The sequence below is a fragment of the Anser cygnoides genome, chromosome 8 (genome assembly GCF_040182565.1).
Source record: "Anser cygnoides isolate HZ-2024a breed goose chromosome 8, Taihu_goose_T2T_genome, whole genome shotgun sequence".
NCBI lineage: Eukaryota > Metazoa > Chordata > Aves > Anseriformes > Anatidae > Anser > Anser cygnoides.
In genome coordinates, this window is record NC_089880.1 from 12,088,496 (window position 1) to 12,110,944 (window position 22,449).

Genomic DNA, 22,449 nt, shown 5'->3' on the forward strand with positions numbered 1-22,449 from the left:
AAAATGAACAGTTGTAGTGTTTTCTCACTAAATATTCTCACATGATCAAAACTTTCAGGTTTTCCCTAACAGGGGATTCCTACGCTCTGTGTTAACACAACTCTTGTTTTCAAAGCACGAACAAAGCCCTTTGGGTTGCGCTTGTGCAGAGTGGAAAAATCCAACTTTTAGCCTGAAAAAGCATCTACACGTTCCACAAGCAGCACTTTTACAGAAACAAATTTTATTTATTTATTTTTAAACTTCACACAAAACCTGAGTGCCACCTGCTCAGCTTTCCCCCGTCCAGTGAGCAGGGGTAGGCAGCTAAAGGTGCTTGCAGGAGCCCCGCGGCAGCTTGGCACCACCCACGTACCTGTGAGTCCTTCTGCCAAAACCTGCCCGCAGCCCTACAGGAGCCTCCGTTGTTTGATGCTGATTTGGAGATAGCGTGAGGTCAGAGACCTGACATCCTTTTCTCAATGGTAACATCTCTTATTAGTTTCAGGTATCTCACTTTGGCTGTGAAGGCAGTGATGAGACAAAGAGCTTCTCGTTGCTTGCTGCCTGCGCTCACCAACGCCGAGCACGCAAAGCACAGGGGACAGCAGTGCCAGTTTTTATCAGATTGCCTAAAAGCCAATTACAGAAACCAGCGATATGAGGAAGGGGAACTTTGGATTAGCCATGCCTCTGTACTTACGGCACTAGACAGCCTAAGTGCTCTGAACGCGCACCCCTGGTTTAGCGAGCAGTACGGCCGTGCACAGGACGGAAGCGGTTTGGTGCAGCTCAGACCTGGTGTAAGCACGTCATCCCTTCTGCAGGCAGCACCTACGGACAGCTGGTGGAACAATGCCTTGTGTGTTAACACCAGCCTGAGACTTCCCAACTCTCACCACCGCTGACACTGGCTACATCCACGCAGGGAACCTAAGCAAAGCCACACGGGCAGCAGGGGCACAAAGCAACAGCTCCAGGAGCTCTCCCCCAGGAGCACATGTTCAGGGTGTCAAGAAATAGTAGCAGATGAAGAAACTGGGACTGAACAAGCCCAGACACAGTTGCAGGGGTCCAAAAAACAGAGCTGCTTGCAGCCTGTGTCACCGCCGCATGTACCAGCTCCTCCAACTGCTTTTAGGTGGCATACAAACACCTGACAGGACGTAAGTCAGCTTCCACAATCCAGCCAGTTGGAAATGAACCTGGTTTCAAGCTGTTTTATTGTACGTACAAAGATAAACGGAAGAAGTGCAGAAGTAACCAATAGCTGAGATAACACTGCTTCCTGCCTCCAAGCCTCTCCCTCCCAAATCCTTGCTCTGCATGCGAATCCTCGAGCCTGGATGGCAGAGATAAGAAACTTAGGTAAATGGATGAACTCCACAAAATTGACTTGTTTGAAGACGTTAAAGTAAAAAAAATATGCGCAGCACTGAGGGAAGCATTTCTCTTTGAACACTACTAAGTGAAGGCTGCCAAAACAGATAACATAGCTTGCATTGGACAAAAGGTATTCAACATCCATTGAAGCTGCAGCTGTGTAAAGAAGTCTCAAAAAAAGTTTTCTGAAAGTTAGAGACACTGAAAGCATCCAAAGGAACATCAGACGGGCTCAGACAGAGCACTGTATCGCAGCATCAGGATTCTCACCATGGCAGGAGTAGATTTTGCTGTCCTCAAGGATGTCCAGCGGCACGGCCCAGGCAGGTACAGGACACGTAGCACTGGCAGCGGGTCAGAAAGAGACCTACTGAGTCTTGAAGTAACTCTGAGCTTTACCATCACCCTAAGAATGCACACTCTTAACACCATCTGCTTAAAATCAGGAAGTCTTCCTGTAACACAGGATTTTAAACTTATCCACATTTCATCTCGTTTTTTTCTAGAATAGAAGTATTAAAACAATGAGGTCTTGCTTTTTTTCCTTTTTTTTTTTTCTTAAGACCTTAATTATGAGCTCACACAGAAGAGGTCAACCTCTTTGTCTCAGCTGACTCAAATGAAAACACACTGAGATTATGAGTAAACTGTAGCCATTAATCTTTTTCCCCCAATTAGTTTCTACAATCAACTGAAGAACAGCATCAAGAATACCCTGCAGACTTCAGCCAGAAACATTGATTTATGCGATGTAAATGATCACTTTTGAAACAACTGGGAACGTGAAGATAATCACATACTTCTCTAAATGCAGCTGCATGGGATTTTACCCATCACTCTGGAGCTGAAGATGAGCATAGCCTTCCACCAGTGTTTTAGTCACTGCAGTCATCTTAAACTTCATCTTATTCTTCCTGAAGCTCAGGTACTATCTTTTTAGGTACACCATATTTTTTGCTTCAGGTAGGTATTCACATTACTACTGTAAAACAACAAGTTGTGTAAAATTTCTCTGTATGTAGCACTCCCTAGCATTTTGACTAGGTTTGAAACACAGCCTGAAGTTAAGGACTCATCGAGACTTGCTATTTCCACTGCACTGGAGTCGCTCAAATCACAGTCACATGAAACCTGCGGTTTATCTGAAACCTTGACTTTGCTTGTGTAAACACCACTAGACGCCTGTAAGATTGGAAAACAATTCATCCTTCCCACATCAAATAGGATCCTTTGTCCTTGGGCAAGAGACACACGCTACCTCCTTTAAGCCCCTATACCATGCGTACACAACCATATACATCCGTGCATCAGTCCAGAAAAGAAATACAGCGATGTCTGAACCTGACCCGGGACACCTATTGGCAGCTCCTAGTTAATCAGCTGCCTTTCCTCATCCTTTATAATTGCAGAGATGGTTTGTACGTCGCAGTATATTAGCGTATAAGAAGTCTGCAAACTCAAAGAGTCCATTTCTCCCCTCACCTCCATTTCCCAAAGCCAGTGAGCTGTATGATAAGTAGTTTAAATAAACAAGCTTTAAATGAGTGCTGTGGATCATCAACCAGACGCAGGGGCGAGCTGTACATAACGACGCACTCATTTTCTCCCTTCCCATATCACATCTTCCTCACTCCCATTTAGGAACTTTTAATAGCACTACTGGCATGCTCTACTCCACTCAAGTCATTCAGCAGCCGAAGAGCACGAGAACAAGCCTATCTCATTTGTCAAATAAAATATTTTCTTTTGTAAGGGATCTATTTTTACTCCACTGTCACTTACGTGCATCTAACAGACCGCTGTGCTGTTCAAAGAGCAGAGTTTAACTATTAGCACAGGGTCGTGGCGTGTTAATGGATTTTACTGCGCGCTATATATATATTGGTGTTCTCAAAGATTAATGGCAGAAAACTGCAGTAATTAATCATCTTAATGAGCCCGATTGTTTCTGTCCAGGAATTGCAAGAAAACCAGTTCTTATCCATGAGTGGAAACCACACATTGTGTCCCACATACCTCAGCTGTGGTTACCTAAACCCACCACGACATGGCTCGCGCCAGAGCCCTACAGCCCACACCAGCGGCGTTCTTCCTAAGAGCCATCTGTGTTCATGCAAAATGTCACCAAGGGTTTCTCTGTTCCAGAGTGGAGACAGAGCTACAGAAACACACCAAAATACACTATTACCAGGGGGCGGGAAAGCAATATATACTTCTTAGATCTTGTTTGCATCTAGAGCTCTAATTTAGTGCTAATTTCAATGTAAAAAATAAGGGACCAGTTTTGTTATTTCTGTTATTCTCTGTAGGTACCAGTCTTCATGACTTCAAACAATTGCTTCTGGATCAAGTAACAGGTATTTAGTTTTAGGTTCATTTCCAGCTGACAGGCATTGCAGCAGGTTAACGTCTCCCTCCTCACTCAGACTCCCAGCAGACCTCTCAACAAGCACTTTTCAAAAGCCACGCTTGATGTTACGACCTTAACGCTCCATTTGGGCAAACCCAAACAAAAAGTGTGCTGGTGCTTCGGACTATTTCAGCACTAGAGGACAAAGCACAACTCAGGCCATTCATCGCCAGAGCCCAAGAGGAACACCAGTTTCACCCCACCGTTGTTTGGAAACGATGGCAGCCAGTCCAACTCCGGCATGGTGGTCATCCACGGGACGCAACTTCTCCCATGAAGCTGGCTGCCCGCTCCCGACAGCACGGCTTCTGCAGGATTAAGAGTTTCTCTTCTACTTGGAGAAAATTAAACTTGTTATTCTTGGTTTCAGCTGATGACATTTTATCCCTCCTGAACAGAAACTGAACTTAAGATGTAACGATTTATGTCTACTGCTTTTTAAAATACACATTACAAATAACCACCTTCTTTAACCACCACTTCAATTTGCTTTATTTAATTGAATTAACGCATCCCAGCTCAGCAGTCTGACAAAACGTTGCAAGAAGCCTACGCAGAGTGCTGGTCTGGGAGCCCACCGCAGAGAAGCTACCTGCGATACGGATTTCAGAAGCTGCCTGCAGTTGGAATTTCAAAAGCAGCTTGGAGCCGCCCACATCAATCAGGGAAAAATATAGATCTGCTTGCTTCTGTTTCTGTCACAGAGAAAAGATTTTTGCCTTTGTAGCTGTAAAAAAAAGAAAAAGTTTCTTAAAACCTCTTTCTATTGATTTTAACAAGAGCGAGGAGCACTCAAAACATCAGCAAACCAAATCCTCCAATGTTAACCCCTGGGAGGAAATCCCGTGGCAGGTTTCTCAGCCCTTTAAGCAAGCAGCTGCCAAATGCAGCCAGCCACGTACAGTAGCCACATGTTATCTGACCACTTGTCATATTTTGTGTTTTTGGCTAGAATTCTGAACTGACACAGCAGCTGTCCAGATGTATTAAAGGATAAACGTTCATTTAGGGCAGGTATCCACGTATTTGTCTTTGTACTATTTGCCCCAAAGCATTCAGACACGTCCTAGCAGTCACGTAATTAGATCAGTTAATGAATCACTTTAATATTACAAGTCCTTAAGGGTCTTGGATCCTCTGCTGGATTTCATGAATTTCCAACGAGGTATGCGGAAATAGAAAAAAGATCTAGATGATTAAAGTTTCTTCCACAGGATAAATGTCCTTATTATAAGAAAGTCACTTCCAAGATATTCAAATGAAGTACCAGCATCAGCAGGGAGAGCTCCACCACTTCCACACGCAAACAGCATGAACAGAGGGAGGCCAGAAAGATTTCTTCCATCCCTAAGAACTTTATCAGAGTACATGCTTAATTCCACACCACTGACAGAAGCTAACAGCAGAGTCCAAATAGAACGAACAACACCCCCCTCAAAAAGAAATGGTTCAAGTACATGAAGAGGAACCTTAAAGAGATTAAATGTAGGAAAAAAAAATAAACTCCTAAAATATTATTCTCAACGTGCTTTCTCAAACAGTATGCGCATCCCAAAGTTGTCTTTTACAGAACGGCATTTCTAAAAATTATTACAGAACAGCATTCCTAAAAATTATTTGCTTACTTTCACCTCTGCCAAACCCTAAAAATACTATGTACCGATTCTCCCTGGAAAGCAAAACCATACCCTTTCCAAGGGGAGGGCAACGGGCATCCACCAGCCTCAGCAAAAACGCCGCTTCTCTGGCCAGAGGAAGAGCAGCATCAGGAAACCCAGAGGCCTCTGGCATGAGGAGCACCATGAAGGCAAAGCTGCCACTTGCTACCTCTACAAAGCAGGCTACCTGCCACGTCCTGCACTCTCTGCCAGTGCCAGCTGCTCGGGAAGCTTGAATGAAGTTTATTGTTCTTGGCAGATTTTGACACCAAAAGCCACTGTAAGAACGGACGGATGGTGGAATGAGGTGCAATCTGGCTCTCATTTAAGAGGTCCTCTTTGTGACCGAAACTGTCGTTCTGCTGCGAGGTGCTCACAGAACCACGTTAGTCCCATTGCTACACTGAAAGGATAATTTCAGGAAAAATAACACAAGGAGGGCAGCTTGCAATAGAGCAGCTCGGGGAAAACGAAACAACAGCACCTTAACTTACCAAGTGCCGCACAAGTCCGTGAAATTGAAATAAAACAGAAGAACAAACTCCAAGTTGCTCAGAACCAACCAACAAATCTCTTTGTGTGCCTCGATCATAACAAACTCACAATGAAGTTTCGACAGCCGTGGTCTAACACTGCTCAGGGCTTCTAAGAGAAGGCACACCACCAAACATGGAGCCTTTCGGTATCCCCCACTTCCAACGAGCCAAGAGCCAAAACTGCCAGTTTCAGCACACCTCAAAGCCTGTGTTTTTCAATACTGCAGAGCTTTCTCCAGAATTTCAAGAAAATTTTGAAGGAAAAAAAAAAAGGATGCAAGAAACAGCCCATTCAAACTAGGTAACAACTTCAGAGGCAATGCAGGACAACACAAACCTCCCCAAACACAAACCCAGGCTCTCTCCTGCTACCCTGCAGCAGGACAGCCGTTCCTGCCCACATCAGATCTTCTCCTATGGGATCCAGTAACATTCCGGTGACAAAATTTAACTGGCACCGCAAAACCAACCCAAAATATCCTGGCTGCTGGTTCTTGCAACTTCTGAAGCACAAAAAATATCCTGGACAAAATTTACTCCAAGATATGAGACAAGCCAGGATGCCTTTCAGGTAACCTAACAAATCCATTTTAACAACTTGAAGGAAAACAGTGTTGTGTACAGGCAGTGTGCCACAAAGCCATAATGCTCTGTAGTAAAACAAGAGCTTACTCTTATCCTATTTTTTTATTTTTAATGAACATGCAGAGCAAAACAGCTCAATGCAATCAGGCGTGGGTTTTCCCCCTTGTCAAGAGCCTTCTGCAGAAGCTCAAGTTCACTCCTCACCCAGAGACTGACCCACGATCTTCCCCTCCGCTCCCTAGCGGTTGCGCATAACCCAAGTGCAAGCTCTCGCACTTCAGTTTTATGGAATATACAGCCATCTTCAGTTACCGGGCACTAAATTAGCTCTCCAAAAAAATGAAAAATGAAACTCTGTAGCGCATCAAAGCAAGCCACAGCCAGACTCAAAAACTGCTTCTCCCAGAATTAGACACCAACTCCTGCTTCAGTCATGAATATTCCTTGCTACACAGTAAGGAGAAATTTGAAGAAAATAAAGGTAAAAAGACAAGAGAAAGCTGTTAAACAAGATTTGCCTTTACAAGTGATCTGATATCACAAATAGTACTTGTACTTTGTGAACGTAACAGATTTGACAGGAGCAGTAACTGGAAACAGATTGCAGTTGACATGTTGACGTATTTCCACTCTTGATTTAACAGGCAAGTCTTCAGCTTTCAACCGGTTTCCTAATTTGAAATAAAATAACAATGAAAGAAGAGAAGAGAACCTCGCCATATGCAAGGAAGAGGCCACAGCTAGCAGCAGCTGGTTTCTTCAACTTGCTCTTTCTGGACCAGGACAGAGAGCATTTTAGCAGATTAAGTTCTTAAACCACTACAGCAAAGTCTGTGCTATTCATTTATTTTGTTATTAACAGTTCAGAGACTTTCAGGGCTTGCATGAGTTTCAATTCACAGAGAACCTACAAAAATTATCATTCGGAACATAGTTTTAAATTTAACTCAAGTTCATTGTATACAAACCACAAATGGAAATGGTTAAGGGCAGAAGATACCGTGAAAAATATCTATTTGCTCTAAAAACTATTTATTTTAAGTGAGGAAGGTTGATAACAAATGCTCAGTAGACATGCAGGTAGAACATCTCTCTTCAGGTGATCCATTCAGCGCAGAGTACATTCATTTGTTATACTTGGCATTTTTAAAGAGGCAGAAGGGCCAGCTAAAACACCTGAAATATCTTCATAAATTTAAAACTTGCCTGTTAGCATTGTGGATATAATGTGCTGGGATGTAACCGAACTTGTAAAATTATGCCTACAGATGAACTTGAACAAATGTCTTTGGACCACTTGTCTCTTTTCTCACCAAAAGGACGTAGATGCAGAGACGCTCGAAGCTTCCGGAGAGCACCAAACACTGCCACATAAGCAGGATGGTCCAGCAATAAGAGCAGGGACGCAGGAGAGAACAGAATGACAGGTTTTAATTCTGGCTAGATTGGGCAGTGACTTCTTGCATTTCAGACGAATAAAAAGCAGTATCACAGAAAAAGCAAAAAGATAGCCTTTCAGCACAGCTACCTAAATACGGCCATTTAGGTGACAGTATCTGGTTAAGTTACAAGAACTGGAAGGCATGGGGAAAAAAGACACAACACGAGTGCCTACCTGTAACACAAAAGGCAACTAATCTGTAACATATTGCTGGTTTCATACTCCTCCATTTGAGAAAAATACACTCCTTAATAAAACAGACATAACAGTTCCTGGGCAGGTTTTACATTCAGACTGCTAATACAGGTGTGCCAAAAAATCCCTCTTTTCTCCCCAAGAAAAGCGTTCTGAGAACCACAGAGGCTGTCCTATATTCCCTACAGCTACCTGAAGATGAACTTTTTACCGCATACATAACTACATAAAAGATGGCTTTCCATTAAAAATAACCCAGTCGTTTGGGCTTTGAAATGCAAGAATAAATATTCCAAGAGAACAAACGACATCTCTGTTAAAAACAAAAAACCACAAAAACAAATTATTCACATTATGTCGACAACAAAGAGCCTGTCTGTTCAGGTAGGCCTGCTTCAGAGCTGCCACTTATCCCCGCTTGCCAGTTCAGTTTGTGGCAGCAGCATAATCCTCCCTCTTTGATCAGCTCCAAAACTGCTCGTCTTGAACAGGCAGACGTGGGGAACGGCCAAATTGTGCCATCAGTCTTCTTCCCAGAGCCTCCCCGGCCTGAAAGCGAGCACCAGACAGCAAGTAACAGAGCTGGCTTCCTGAATTAAAGATCAGAACATCTGTAAGTAAATGCAGGTTGCTGGGTATTAGCACCCAAACGGAGAGGTTTTCCTCCGACAGGGCAGAAGGGACGGTGCCTGCCTAATGCCAGGCCCGCAGGCAGACCCCGTGTAGCAGTGCCAGGCACCCCAGCAGCATCCTCTTTTCCAGCTCTTCTCAGAAACAGCCAAGGTCCTTGCAACTGAACTATGAGCCTTCCTCTCCACCAGCAAACAGTCCCGCTAAGTGCAGCGGAGGATAAAACCCAGCGAACTCGCCGGCAGACAGCATTCTCCCCGCTTTCTTTAGGCTTCGCCAGCCAGCTGAGCCTTCGCTTTCAGTGCTGAAACCCTCTTGCTGCCCCCCAACGAGGAAAACTGAAGCTGTGATAAGCCAGCTTTCAAACGAAGATCAGTGTACTGTTATCCAAAACAGATTAGCGTTGTGCAATTCGGAAGCTGCGAGTGCTCGGCAGCTGCACTCGCTTCCGATGGAGCAGAACTGAATTCTAACTACAACTCAGGAGCGGGACGTGGTATTAAAAACTCCGTGTCTCGGAAGATTAAGAACAGAACAGCACGACCAAATCCAAATCCATAAATAAGACTCCAACACCTTCTCTACAGAAAAGGTGCCACCCTGAACATGCTATTTATAAAGCAACAGGATCCAACAACGCTCAAGCACCCAAGCACACTACTTCAAGCACTACCTCATTTTTGCTAATTTCTGCAAATGAACTTACAATTAAGAGAGAACAACAAAATACCGGTTTTCAAGCAGGCCAAAACATTCGCTTCGCCTTGCCAAATGGCTGGAAAAAGTAAACATAAGAATGGGAACATAACTCATGGTGGCAGTTTTCTCCGTTCCTTTGCATTTTGAACAAACATTAGAGCCAAATATTTTCGTCTGAGGAAAACATAATCCAAAGAGATGAAAGTACTGCAGTTACAGTTATGGGCTACTCCTAAAGCATGGAAAAAAAGCTGTTTTGACATCGGGTAATAGTCTGAGAGGGTTGATTTTTATGACCGCTGCTTAAAAACCTCATAGCAGCAGAACCACACAAAGACTGCAAGGTCTGATGGATACCTGGAGAGTTGTGGTATCTGGCGCTAGCTCAGCTTCTTCCTTTTTTTTTTTTTTTTTTTTTTTAATTAAAGTATTTCAAGCAGGATCCCCTGTAATTGGTATAAAGGGGCTGGAAGCAGTTGGAGGGTTTGGGTATCTTTATTCAGTATTCAAATACAATCACTCAAAGCCCACACCACCAGCCAGAATCTTGAGTTTCTTGTGTCGCTTCCCCTGCTGCAGCAGAGAATCCCTCATTTATCTGCTTCTGCACGTGGTGTTTGTCCAACAAAGGCAACAGAAAAATTGACGTCTGGCTAGGAGCCATAACAGAAACTCTCCAAAAGATCAGCATAGGTGGAAGTCATGATGAGGAAAAGCATAAATCAGGAAGAGAATATCGCCACTAGCCTTTTTTTTATCCACTCTGGATCACAGTGATTGATCCAGTTATGTGCAGAACAGCACACTACCCTAATATCCATTTCATATTTAATAGGTAAAGCTTCCAAACATCTCAAAATAATTATCATACTTGAGGCCAGCCACATGCCACAGTGGAACACTAACAAAAGAGGAAGAAAACAGAACAAAAACAAGAGCTGTGGCCAAGGATAAGAAGGGAAAGGAGTAGAAACATCTCTTCCCAAACCCATCCTGGTACAACCCATGTATCTCAACAACCATGAAATCACTCCTGAAATTAAAATAGGATGGCAAACTCTGTCGGCATATCCTGCTTACCATGAAAGCAGGATTCAGTAGAGTTACCTTGCACACAGGAGACTGCAGAACTGCCATAATTACGGTCTGCTGCCTTTGGTTTCAAAATAGCCAATTAACAAATACTTTCATATAATTTAGGTAGAGAGGCCCTAGCCTTTAAGCGCACACTGTAAAGCATTTGTGCGGCTACTGAAATGCCAAGCGAAGGCTTTGGCAAGGCAGCCGCACTGCGTTAACCGGGGTAGGGGAACTTCTCAGCTGGCGACAAGTTCCTGCATCAGCAGTTCCTGCCTGACAGCTGGGCTGCGCCCGCCCCGGGATCCATGTCCCCAGGGAAATGAATTCCACGTCTGATGACTAATTCATTACTCGGATTTGTGCTTAGGCAAGACCAGGCCCAGATCAGGCACCTTCCAACGCTGAATTCCTGCTCGGCCGGAAGGCGAGCGGGCGCGCATCTGCCCCATTAGCACGGCGCACATCAGCCCAGCTCCACCGGCCGGGAACAAAAGGCAGAACTGAATCCATAGGGGCTGAATGCAAGCAGGAGAACCAAATGGGAAATTGGCACAGATCAATTCTAACCGAGCTGTGTGCTGGTTTCTGTAACTGGAGATGCTCGGTACCCCTGGAGCCTTTGAGACTCCTGGTTAAAGCCTTATTGAACACTGACAGCAGCAAATTAATTTTCCACGGGGGTGAAGGTAACACCAGGGCCAAAGACACCAGCTGGGGAAGAACAGGGTCTGTGCCCACTAGCCAGAGCCCAGAAGCAGCCTGGCAAGCTCCGCTCAGCAGCGTGGCTCAGGCACAGCCCAGCTGCGGGCAAGCAGAGGGACCTGGGCACCTCGTTGCCCCCCCTGCTCCTCCACGCTTTGAGGCTTCACTGCCAAGAAGACATCTGCTGAAGAGAACAATATTAAAGCTGTGGCAGGCTCCCCATTGCTCAAACTCGCACCTGATATGGGGTATTTTTGCAGGGTGTGATGTGCTCACCAGAAACAGCAGCCAAGGTTATTACAGCAGATGCGTCTGACCAGGTGTGGCAAATGCTGCAAGCTTGGTATCCTGCCTCTCCTTTCTTCCTCTAGCTGCTAGAAAAGGTGGTTTCATTCAGGACCCATATTTTACCAACTTATCCTCTGAAACATGAAGTTTTAACGAACAAGTCTTACCAGCATCCTTCTAAAACTACAATATAAACAAATATTGTGCGTTAAGAACATCTCCTACAGCATCTGAAACCCAGAAATGAAGCCTCTGTACAGACAGCTATCATTTGTGAGTACTGACGCTAAGCCTGTTCAATCACAGAAGAGCCAAACGCGCTCTTTATCCTCCCTGGGAAGGTTTCCTTTCTCCTCTCTGGGCAGCCTTCTTGTCTCTAGGCAACTCAGTGAATTATAACCTCTTAAAGGCTTTAAAAGGACATGAAACTTCCAAGAAACGTTTCCTTGCACCTGTATTCACCAAGGTCAGAGCAGAACCAAGCCTTGACCCAGCTTCTAATGAAGGAATGCATTATCCTGTTACTGGGCAGGGGGAAAATTGAACCTTTGTCTTGGATTGTCGCGGAGTTCAAGGAACATTTGGCACATACCAGGGAGCAAAAGGCTCTGAAGTAAAGGCAGAACAGCATATCAGGCTCTCAGATTGTTTATTTCCTCGCCACACCTGATCATTCCTACTTCTGATTATGGAAGACAAAGTCATACCAAAACACTACGGTACACAACAAACTCCTTCAGCCTATTTATAGAATTTGCCTTATAGGTACATCAGCCAATTGTGCTCGTTATTACCCCATTTCGCTGCATTGCCTGTGACTCACTCCTACAGCTCTGCTCACGGGGAGCTGCCTTTGGAAAGCGTACCTGGGTTCACAGATCAGCAACCACAGCCACTGCTGCTGCCGCCCCAGCACTAAAAGACACTCAGCCAACTCACTGAAATATCGATCGGCTAGAATAGGAAACGAAGCAAAGAATGCAGGTTTGGAGCAGTGAAGGCCATTCTTCCTTGTGGCTGGCATATAACAGGATGGACAGTGAGACCTGCTGCTTGGTACCAAAGCGCTGGGTTTCGGCAGAGGCGAGGAGCTCGGTGTGGGACAGGTACGGGCACAGCAGCACCGGTGTGCAGCTCTGGGACAAGGCTGGTCCTGACTCTCGCCCATCTTTTCAGCTTCTCTGCACTTCAGCCCCCACACACACTGGGAGCGTTTGTAAAAGCACGCTAATCAACGAGAGGAAAAATAAAGCCAAGATTATAAACGCGGCCTGGAAACCAAATTTACCTCCTGTTGCTATTTAGAAGGGGCATTTCAGCACAAAAAGAATTCTCCCCCCATGCCCCCCCCCCCCCCCCCCAAAATACGTGCCTGAAGCTATATAGCACATGCAAAATAAATTGCATTTATATTGGTATGTTATGGCATGCAATTTCCCTCTTCCCAATCACACTGACTGCCTCCCTTGTTAAGTCAAATAGCCTGTCAGCTTCTCATCAGGAAGTAGAAATTGGTTTTTCCATCTCCTAGGAGATAAACAAGGCTTCCTCCTCTGCAGTGGGGAAGCTGATGCCGAGCCTGCAGCCCAAGGACAGCGCTGCAGGCCGGGCTGTGCTCACCCGGGGGCTTCGCACGAGCACAGCGGCTGAGCCCGGGGTGCTCCGTGCCCCCATGCTGCTCTTCGCCTCCCCGTGTGCGGTGAATAACCACGCTCACAAGGAGATTTGTGTATTTTCATGGAGTTTTCTCTGTGGTCTGTAGCTCAGCATACACAACCTAGGCTTGCGGTGCTGCTGCCTTTCTGCTAGGGACCTCTAGATGTTCTTGTGAAACCCCGGGGGGGTAAAAGAGCCTGCACACTTCTCTGCAGCTTTCCTGAAGCTCCATCCCTTCGCAGCTCACCTGCGAACACAACCATTGGATTTGATTTTTATGTTTCAGTTGTACGAATTCAGGGGAAAAGGGTTACCACATTCAACAAAAATAGCGTAAGACATTTGGAAATATATTTATTAGCTAAATGGCTGTATAATAATGGAATAATGGGAATAAAATGCATCATTTTTAATCTCAATTTTTTTTTTTAACTGAGGCTTTGTAAAGCCAAGATGCTGTAATTTCGCAGTTTTAGACTATAACTAAAGATCGGGTATTTACAAAAAGCGTATTTGTATTTTTAAATGAGCCTAATATCCACTTCTACTCTAACGGGGTCAAGCTGCAGGGCTACAGACACACTGCGAATAGAAGAGGCAAAGCGAGCCCAAGCCACCTCAATGACCAGCTCTTTAGTGACTAGCCGCCTTCTTACTTTAGGAATCAGGAGAAGGAAACATGACCAGGAGTGGGTTGACTTGTCACCACATCCTTACTAATTTTAAAATTACTTAAAGAGACAGACCTTCTCATGTTCTGAGAAGGTGATCGGGATAGCCACCGCACGGCACGGCCTTACAGCAGATGACGGTAACAAAACCGAGGGGCTGCTCAAGTAGGAGGGTCCCTGGGGACAGCCCTTGCTCCTCCTGCGCTGCAGCACGCAGAGCTGTCAGGACTCCACGGGGTATTGACAGCCGGGCCATTTTTCTGAAGCATCTTACAAGCAATTCTGGTGCAGAAGAATGAGATTTCCTTCCAGGGACAGCCTGCTCATTCCCTGCCCACAGCATGCATTTTTAAAGAGAGAAGAAACCCATCGAGTTTAATTCATATTGCATTATTCACCAAGTAGCTACAGTCTCATCCCAAATCTTAATTGTCTAATAATTCAAGCCACCTATTTCAAACACGGCTCCGAAGCAATGACTAGAGAGCCAGAGGCTGCCTCCTACACGCGCCGTAAATCTTGTTGTTACGATGTCTATCGCAGCCTTTTCTGAAAGGCAGCAATAAATACCGACCTCCTGTACGTACATGTGCATCGCTGCTTTACAGCTACAGCCAAAAGGCTCTTTGATGTTTTGCTGCTGTCCCAGGAGCGCTGCACTGAAGGCACGCTTCTCTGTCAGCCTTCCAGCTTTGCGAACTCTTTTTCTGCTTTCCAACCCTCAAGTTCTGACCACTAACACAAAGCCTGGCACCTACCAGGTCAATTACAAACACCATTAATTTCTCTAACCACTAAAAAGGCACCATACTGGCCTTTTTAAACTACCGGAAGGCAAAAGCAGGAAGGGGAAAAAAAAAAAAATAGCATTTCTGATGTTGCCGTTACCCCACACCATTAAGGAATAATCTCCAGCCCTCCTGCAGCTGGACTGATAAGCAGTTTGCAGGCTTGCAAAAGAAACCTGCCTGTAGGTACAGCCCTTTCATACGGGCCAGCCAGACCCAGCTTTCCCTGCTGCCTTCTGAGCCACGTACAGCTCTTTGATTATCCCACGTTTAACAGCTCTCAGTACCACAGGATGCTTAAATAACAAAACAAAGCATATAGAACAAAATTAGCAAGCAATTAACTGCCCTTCTCCAGCCCCGGGAGCAGCCTTGAACCTGTGCTACGTGGTGCACCTGGGACTCGAGTCCCTCACCCAGCGTGAATGCCGGAGAGAGCTTTGAATCACAGAGGAAGTCCCCCAGAAACACATCACTGAGGGAGGAAAAGAAAAGAGAAAATAAAATAAAGGCGTGCTCAGCAGCGCCACGAGCTTGCCGGCTCGTGCAGGCAGACGAAGCAAAGCAGAGCAGGAGCTGGCCGTGGAGCAATCCCTCCGAAGGTGAGAGGAGGTTCCCGGCCAGGGAGATTTGGCAAGAGATTTTGGAAGCATGAGATTTGGCAGCCCATAGGAACCAGCAACCAGGAGCAAGGCAGGAACCCGAGCATGCCGGTCCCGAGGGGCGATCGCTTGGTCCTCGGTAAGTCTGAGCAAGTCCTGGTATCAGAGCAGTTGGGTCTGCACGGCTCCAAACGACAGGAAAAGGCACGTGCTGGTATCAGGCACAGTGCGGGCAGTGTCGGAGCTGACTTGCTGCGGGTATCGTACCGCTTCTGACAGTGAGATTACTTATACATGAGAACAAGTCCGCTGTAATAACTTCCACCGAGGCATCCGTGCTCCGGATATTTTGGTGGCCATCCAGCTGTTCCCTCACACTACTCTCCGACCATACGTGCTGTTTACTTTTCAAATTTTATTGCCCTAGGTAAGAGACACCAGACATCACCTCCTCCTCCAAGCGCTGGTACACAGCCAGATTCTCCCGTCTGATGTTTGTGTGCTCTGGAAGCTAACATTTGCAACAAGCCCCATGAGCCATTTTTCTAGAAAGCCCAGTACCTGGCAGAAGGTCTCCAACTGGGAAGAGGACCACCATGGGATATTTTTTTTGAATTTGGAAAGCAGTTGTCGGTACAGAGGCCTCCAGACCGATTGGCACTGCACAGGACCCAGGACCAGCTCCGAGGACACCGACCTTCAGCCACACACATCCTCCAAAAGGACCCCGAGCCCCAGTCCTGTATGGGTGTGAAACAACCCATAACGACGTGGTGAAACAAAAATAAAGCATTAATCTGCTTGTGGCTGCTTCGTGGTGGTTGACGTGAAGCGGTTCTGCTGAAGCCTCACTTAAACTCTCCCATGTCAACAAACCCTCAACCCGCTACAAATAAGTTTATGCAATTGGAAAGAAATGTTTATTTTGACATAAAAAGAAGACAACTGTATATATACAGACAACCCCTAAGTCTTTGTTCAACCCTACAAGGCAAGGCTGCACATAATGAACAAGACCTGTCACAGTCTCTTAACTTCCCTTGGAAAAAACACAGTGTGAGTTCCCACATCCTATCTTACTCACTAGGAGTATTTATCACCCTGAAGAACGCTCTTTTGTTTATTTAGCAACAGAAATAAATCCAAACGACTCAAAGATCTTTAGCTGTCAGCTAACACGGCTAGCGTATTACAAATTAGAGCAGGAACAAGGCTGTCACCACACAGGACACACTGCCAGTGCTGGCACATGGAGAACATCCCAAACTCGCACCCCTCGCTCTTCTCATCCAGAGCGAGCAAAGAGGTGAACTTGCAGAGCACGAGCACCAGCAGAGGATCTCCTCTGCCACTAAAGCTTTTCCCCTGTGAATCAAATTGTATTTAAAGTCACCTATTAATTTTGGTTTGGAGTTCAATCTTCAAGTATTCCTACTCCTCGCTTCTTCTCTGTTACAGCATTGCAGCTTCACACACGAGCAGCGATCCCCGTTCAAGCCATACCACTGGAATTTGGGATTGAGGTTAAGTGGAGTAAGTAATCTCCGTAATAAGAGGATACAACGGAACGGTTCTGTGCCATCTGATATTACAACAGGATCTGTTTACACAAGTATTAAAGGCAGGTTAAATTTCAATATCTGAAAGACAAATATTCTAGGAAATAATATTTAGAATGGACCCTGTCCATTCAAGCAGATAATCAGAATGAATAATTTACAGCCACACTTTCATCTCCGCTGCAGCTGGGAAGAGCTGAATCCTAAGGAGCTTGGGGAGATGCCGACACATCTGCCCAGCAAGTGGAATAATCAGGAGGACGCCGGTGGTCCAGTAACCTGTTTTACGTGGGGAAGATTCAGACAGGCAGATGTAGGAAGAACGAGGAATGCAGAAATCAACAGGCTCGTGGCGAGGTCAGTATCTTGTGCTTTTGCGATAGGGCATGTTCTGCCTCAAAAAACAAGCACCACGCTATATTTTCACCTCTAAGTTGTCCCAGCTTCTTCCCGAGAGGAGTTGAGGATAGGTGCCTGCTGCCACCGACCCGGCACACTCGCACGCAGACCCTTCTGCCCGTCCACAAGGCTTGGGAGCTGAGAAGGACGTCCTGGCAGCACCGATCTGCTCAGAGTGGTTCATTAACAGGAACTAGCACGTAACAAACAGCCAACAAAGCATTCTCCAGAAATTCAAGCAAGTCCTGTCGTACAACTGGGAATCAAGCATCATTTGACACATTTTCCAGTGATGTGGATGAGATCGAATTAGCAGACTACATACTAATTCTGTACAGATGTGGAAGGATGGTGCAGTTTCAGTGGAAAGCCTTATAAAAAGATGAGGGGAATCTAGAAGCGTAGCACTGGCATAGAGAAAACTGTCATTACAAGGTACACAAACGGGGAAAAAAAAGTCAGATCTTTGAACAGATTAAAGAAACCTACGTGTGCAACTAGCAACTGCCAAAAAAAGACATGCAGACAGTCTGGTAGGATTCTGATGAAAGACAGGGAGCCAAAGCACCTTGCAGACTGCCTGCTCCTGCAGAAGGCAGGCTACAGCTATAAACAGTCTTCTCCTGCCATACAGCTTTGATAGCTTTTTACTTATTCACATCTGTTTTTTCATTGCTACTTAATAGTACAGTCTGCGTTCGCAACCTGAAGGTGGGAAAGAACAGACGTAGGTACGAGTCAATTCAGCACAATGAGAGGGGTCACCATGGAAGTAGGTAACCAGCAGAGTAAGAATGCCACAATTTCGATCCAAGATCCTCTTCACAGCAACACTTCTCCCACTAGAATGGCAGCAGCACCATCAGCTGCACAGCCTGTGAGTCATTTTGAAGTTTGCTTTGTTTACCCATGTCCCAACCACAGGCAGGAGATTCCCAAATACGAACCCAGGGACCGCTGTTAACGGGGGGTGGCTCACCCATTGCTTGCCTCGCCTACTGCTAACACCATGCCTTCAGAGATCAGCATGTTTTAAACAGCTCCCAAGTGCTCCCAGCATACTACTAAGCATAGGAAGCATTCCTGTATGCATAGAAATTTTACCAACCGATACAGTAAGCAGCCTGCAGCAGAAGTCGAAGGAACTCATTCACAAATCCTGAATTACAGGCGTAGCGGAGCAGCGTAAAACCTAGGAACAGCCTCGGCTTTGGCACACAAAGCTCCTTTCACGGCCCGATGTACTGGCTGAAGATTAGCTCTACAATACATCTAAGGTAAATCAAAACCAACTGCGCACGTCTACAGCATCTGGGATCAACGAGATCAAATGAATTTTAGTTAAACCAGGCTAAAATGAGATTTACGCTAGGCTCACGCAGGGTAGGTGGTTTTTAGTAGCACCCTGCTGTAGTTTCTGTGCTAAGCTCAAAGGAACAGAAAAGCATCCTCCGCAAAATCCGCGTTAAACTGGAAACATGCAGGCCAACAGGCAGCCCCTGGCAATACCTGCTCCATCCCCTCTGAAGTACCAGGAACCTGCTCCATCTGCTCTGGCAGGGACGAGGGAAGCGTTTCGGGCACAGCCTGCGTGCAGTCGCACAGTAACCCCAACATAAGGCTTCGCTGAACCATGCAAACCTTCCCTACAGCTGCAGCTGATGGCAGGACATCTGTCATCCTGATACCTCGGTGCTCCCGTCATCAATGGATGGGTAAAGGATCCGCTGCCTCAGATACAGCTGCCCTCGCAGATCCAACAGCTCAACGAAACCAGTCCAAACAGCCTGGTCCCGACCTAACACACACTTGATTTTTAGAGAGGGAGCCAGAAAATAAGAAGCAAACCAGATTCTAAGCAGAGAGAAAAAAGGGAGGGAATTAGCACACTGCAAACAAACTTAGAAAGAAAAACCAAGCCACCCCGCACGCACTCCCATACCACTTAACTAACAAAAGGCGCAGGAATTAGGATAGCTGCTCTACTTAAAAGCAGCTCAGGCAAGACAGAGACAAATCTGAGCAGTTCAAAACAGTTTGGATCACTTTGTTCTCTACAGTACAGAGGAAGAGATCTGATCTCGAAATAACGAGCAGAAGATGCTTTTCGTAACTAGCACGATGTTAAGTCATTATTTTCCTTTCTGTTGATGTTTTGAAAGCATCAAAGGAGGCAGAAGTTTAAATTTTAACATTTAAAAAACAACAAATATATTAAACCTTTTTATTCTTCCCTTCCCAAGCATGTTTAGACACAAACATTACAGTACATACAGAACACCATTTTATCACAATGAGCAAGGGAAAAAAAACCACAAAATGCTGAATTACACACTTTGGAGTTTTGTTGTGTGAAGCTAGCCACCTGTGCCTTACCCATAAGAAACTTTAGGAACTAAAATGCATAGGATCTGCACGTCCCATCCATTTTAAGATGCACAAAGTCCCACCCTGTTGGTAAAACAGTTACACCTAGGGAAGGAACACACAAGGCAAGGAGCTTCTGGCTTCACTTGGAGCACACCCTGCAGCCGTGAGTTACCCCACAGCAAGCCCTGTGCCCGCAGGGCAGGCCCTGCGGAAGATGCTCGACCTCTCCTGCAGGACCCGAGGAGGTGGCTCACCTGTCCCTCAACCCTAACTGATCCCGGGAGCTCAGCTCCACCTGCAGCTCAGAGGCAAAGCCGCCCTGAAATTCCAGCAGAACCCAGCACATCATCCTCAAACATCACACCACAAAGTTTTATTTGCTCCCACTGTTGATAACGCACTGACAAAAAAAAAAAAAAGGAAGCCTTGTAAATGCTCCAGTCTTCTATAAAACTGATGCTGTGTTACTTTTTCCCCTCAACAAAACCAGTAAACTGTCTTTAGGAGTTAATAAAGATGGTCGGTTTGGCCTACACAAAACACAGAAAACATTTTGTGCTGTCTGGGGGAGAGATCCTCCAGGTTTGTGGGTTTTCAGGCAACTTTGTCACTCAAAAGATACAAGCAGGACTTCCCCCTTCTGTCAGTGTATTGTTTGCAAGCTGCATTTGTGTTTTCCAAAGCCCACACGCTTTACCCATGTATTTGAGATGATGCCAGCACCACAACCGCCTGCCAGTAGAAATTCAGTTCCAGGACCCGCAAGTTAAGAGCAAAGGGTGCGACTGATTTAACAAAGTAAGTGGGCTGAGACAAATAAGCAGCCAAGTGTCAGGTTAAATCTAAGAGTTACACCTGTCTGAGCATTGCCTCAAGGAAGTTTTCAGCTCAGACTGCACCTCTGAGAAGCATCACTAAATATTGCCCCGTCACAGCCCCATTTTGTCTATTAACCATCGCAATTCTAAAATTCTTGTAAAAGAGCAAGTAGAGTTAAACCCAAAAAATAGTATTCCACATTCCACTAATGAAAGCACGGAGGTCAAAAACAGTTTGAAATCCCCAGGAAGGGCAAATAAGTAGGGACTGAAGCAACATAAACTATTCAGTACACCAAAGACAACAGAAGGAAGAAGAGAATAAGGCTATAAAGGACTCTGTGGAGAACTACTGCACTTATCACTTAAACTATTCAAAATGCAGAGAGCTTAAAACCATATGCTGTATTAAAATCACTTATCTAGAGGATTCAGTGGCAATAAACACATTCAAACACAAAATATACTCATGCCAACGTACGGGAGGTAGCACAGCATTCAGGGAGCGCCCGGGACGAAAGGACAAGACTCTCACAGCTCCAGCCAGCGGTGACAAACCAGGAGCCAGTGTCTCTCCAGCACAATTATCTCCCGAAGCCGCTAGCTGCCCCAGGAAAACAAAGGTCTATTCTCAAGCGATGAGGAAAGTACTTCCACCAGTGAATGTCCTTATAAGCAAGAGGAATCCAGCTGTTGAAGTCCCAGGCTATACAGAGACAGTTATTGTTCTGGTGACAGAGGACAAAGAGTCCTAACAATCAAAAATAGCTCGCAGGCTGCGAAGGGCCAAGCGCTTGCCCATCAGTGTATTAAGTTTACCAATTTTGGAGGACTGAGGACAGAAAAGTAACACTACTCTGTGCCCGGCATCCAATGCCAAGAAAAACACGATGCTCAGTTGCAGTTCGCTTACCTTCTATAGAAGGGGCCTGGTCCACAGCTGCATATAGCATCTCTTTCAAAGCCTGGAGGGGAGAGAGAGAACAAGGAATGCTGTCAGCAGCAACAACAAAAAAAATTACATTGTTTTGATACGCCTGTTTGAAAACAAAAGCAATTAAAGTCCTTTTATCCCTCCAGACTGACACCCAAAGCTACGGAACGTGATGTCAGTGCTATTACACGCATCTCTGTTAACAAAAGAAACACGCGTTCACGTTTACTGACTGCTTCAAAGGCCTGCTACCTTGCTAATCTACAAAATTTATCCCAACCATACTTATAAACATCTCCCTTTGGAAAAAATGTTTCCCAGTTGGTAGGATGTTAAAGGTTTCATAAAAATACAAACCGTGGGATGACACAGAAAGGAGTTTGTGAAGACGAACAGAGGAACAGCAGCGGCAGGGATTTAGCACTGTTATATAGTACAGCAGTGCGGAAACGCACGTCTGAGAGCTGAGGAGGACCTGATGGACCAGAGCAGGGAGCCACAGGAGGCTGCCTCCTCTGGAGAAGGACACCGAAGGGCACGGCCAGCAGAGGCCAGAGCTACTAGCCAGGCCCTCGCCCCGCGGAGGAGGCAGCGTGCTGCTCCTGGGGATGGCCGGAGCCAAGGGCTAAAGGCGTGCGCTGTTGCACATCACAAGCGCATGCAGGAATCAAGTAACTTGGATCCTGTGTCTAATGGAGTAACTCAAAATGTAGTTTTGGAACCAGAGGCAACTAGGAAAGGTCCGTTCCTATTGCAGGACGTTCATTTACACGCACACCACCATCACTTGGTGAGGAGAGGCATCTTAACTCACGCAAAGAGCGCAAGCATGTTTTGCAAACTCCTGCTGCAAGAATTGTGTTTTATTCCTAGACTTTTGGACCTCCAGAAATCTAACACACAAAAGCCATTCGGGTCTTTCAAGCTTCCTGCCCCTGCCTCCCGTTACCCAGCAGGTCCCAGAGCTCCACAACCCCTCCGCTTCTTGTGCCCCCCTCCCTCCCCCAGGGAGAACATCCCAGCCTCCGACAGCTGCCCTAACACCCCCATGGGAAAAACCCCACGC

At 45.9% G+C, this 22,449-nt stretch overlaps 1 protein-coding gene across 1 annotated transcript in view; it reads right to left on the reverse strand.

Moving 5' to 3' along the window:
• The window catches only part of XPR1 (xenotropic and polytropic retrovirus receptor 1), a 103,936-nt gene that overhangs the window by 76,238 nt on the left and 5,249 nt on the right, over positions 1–22,449 (reverse strand). The window contains exon 2 of the mRNA XM_048054236.2: positions 21,363–21,414. Within this exon, the coding sequence (XP_047910193.1) occupies positions 21,363–21,414 (52 nt within the window). The remainder of the gene's footprint in view (positions 1–21,362; positions 21,415–22,449) is intronic.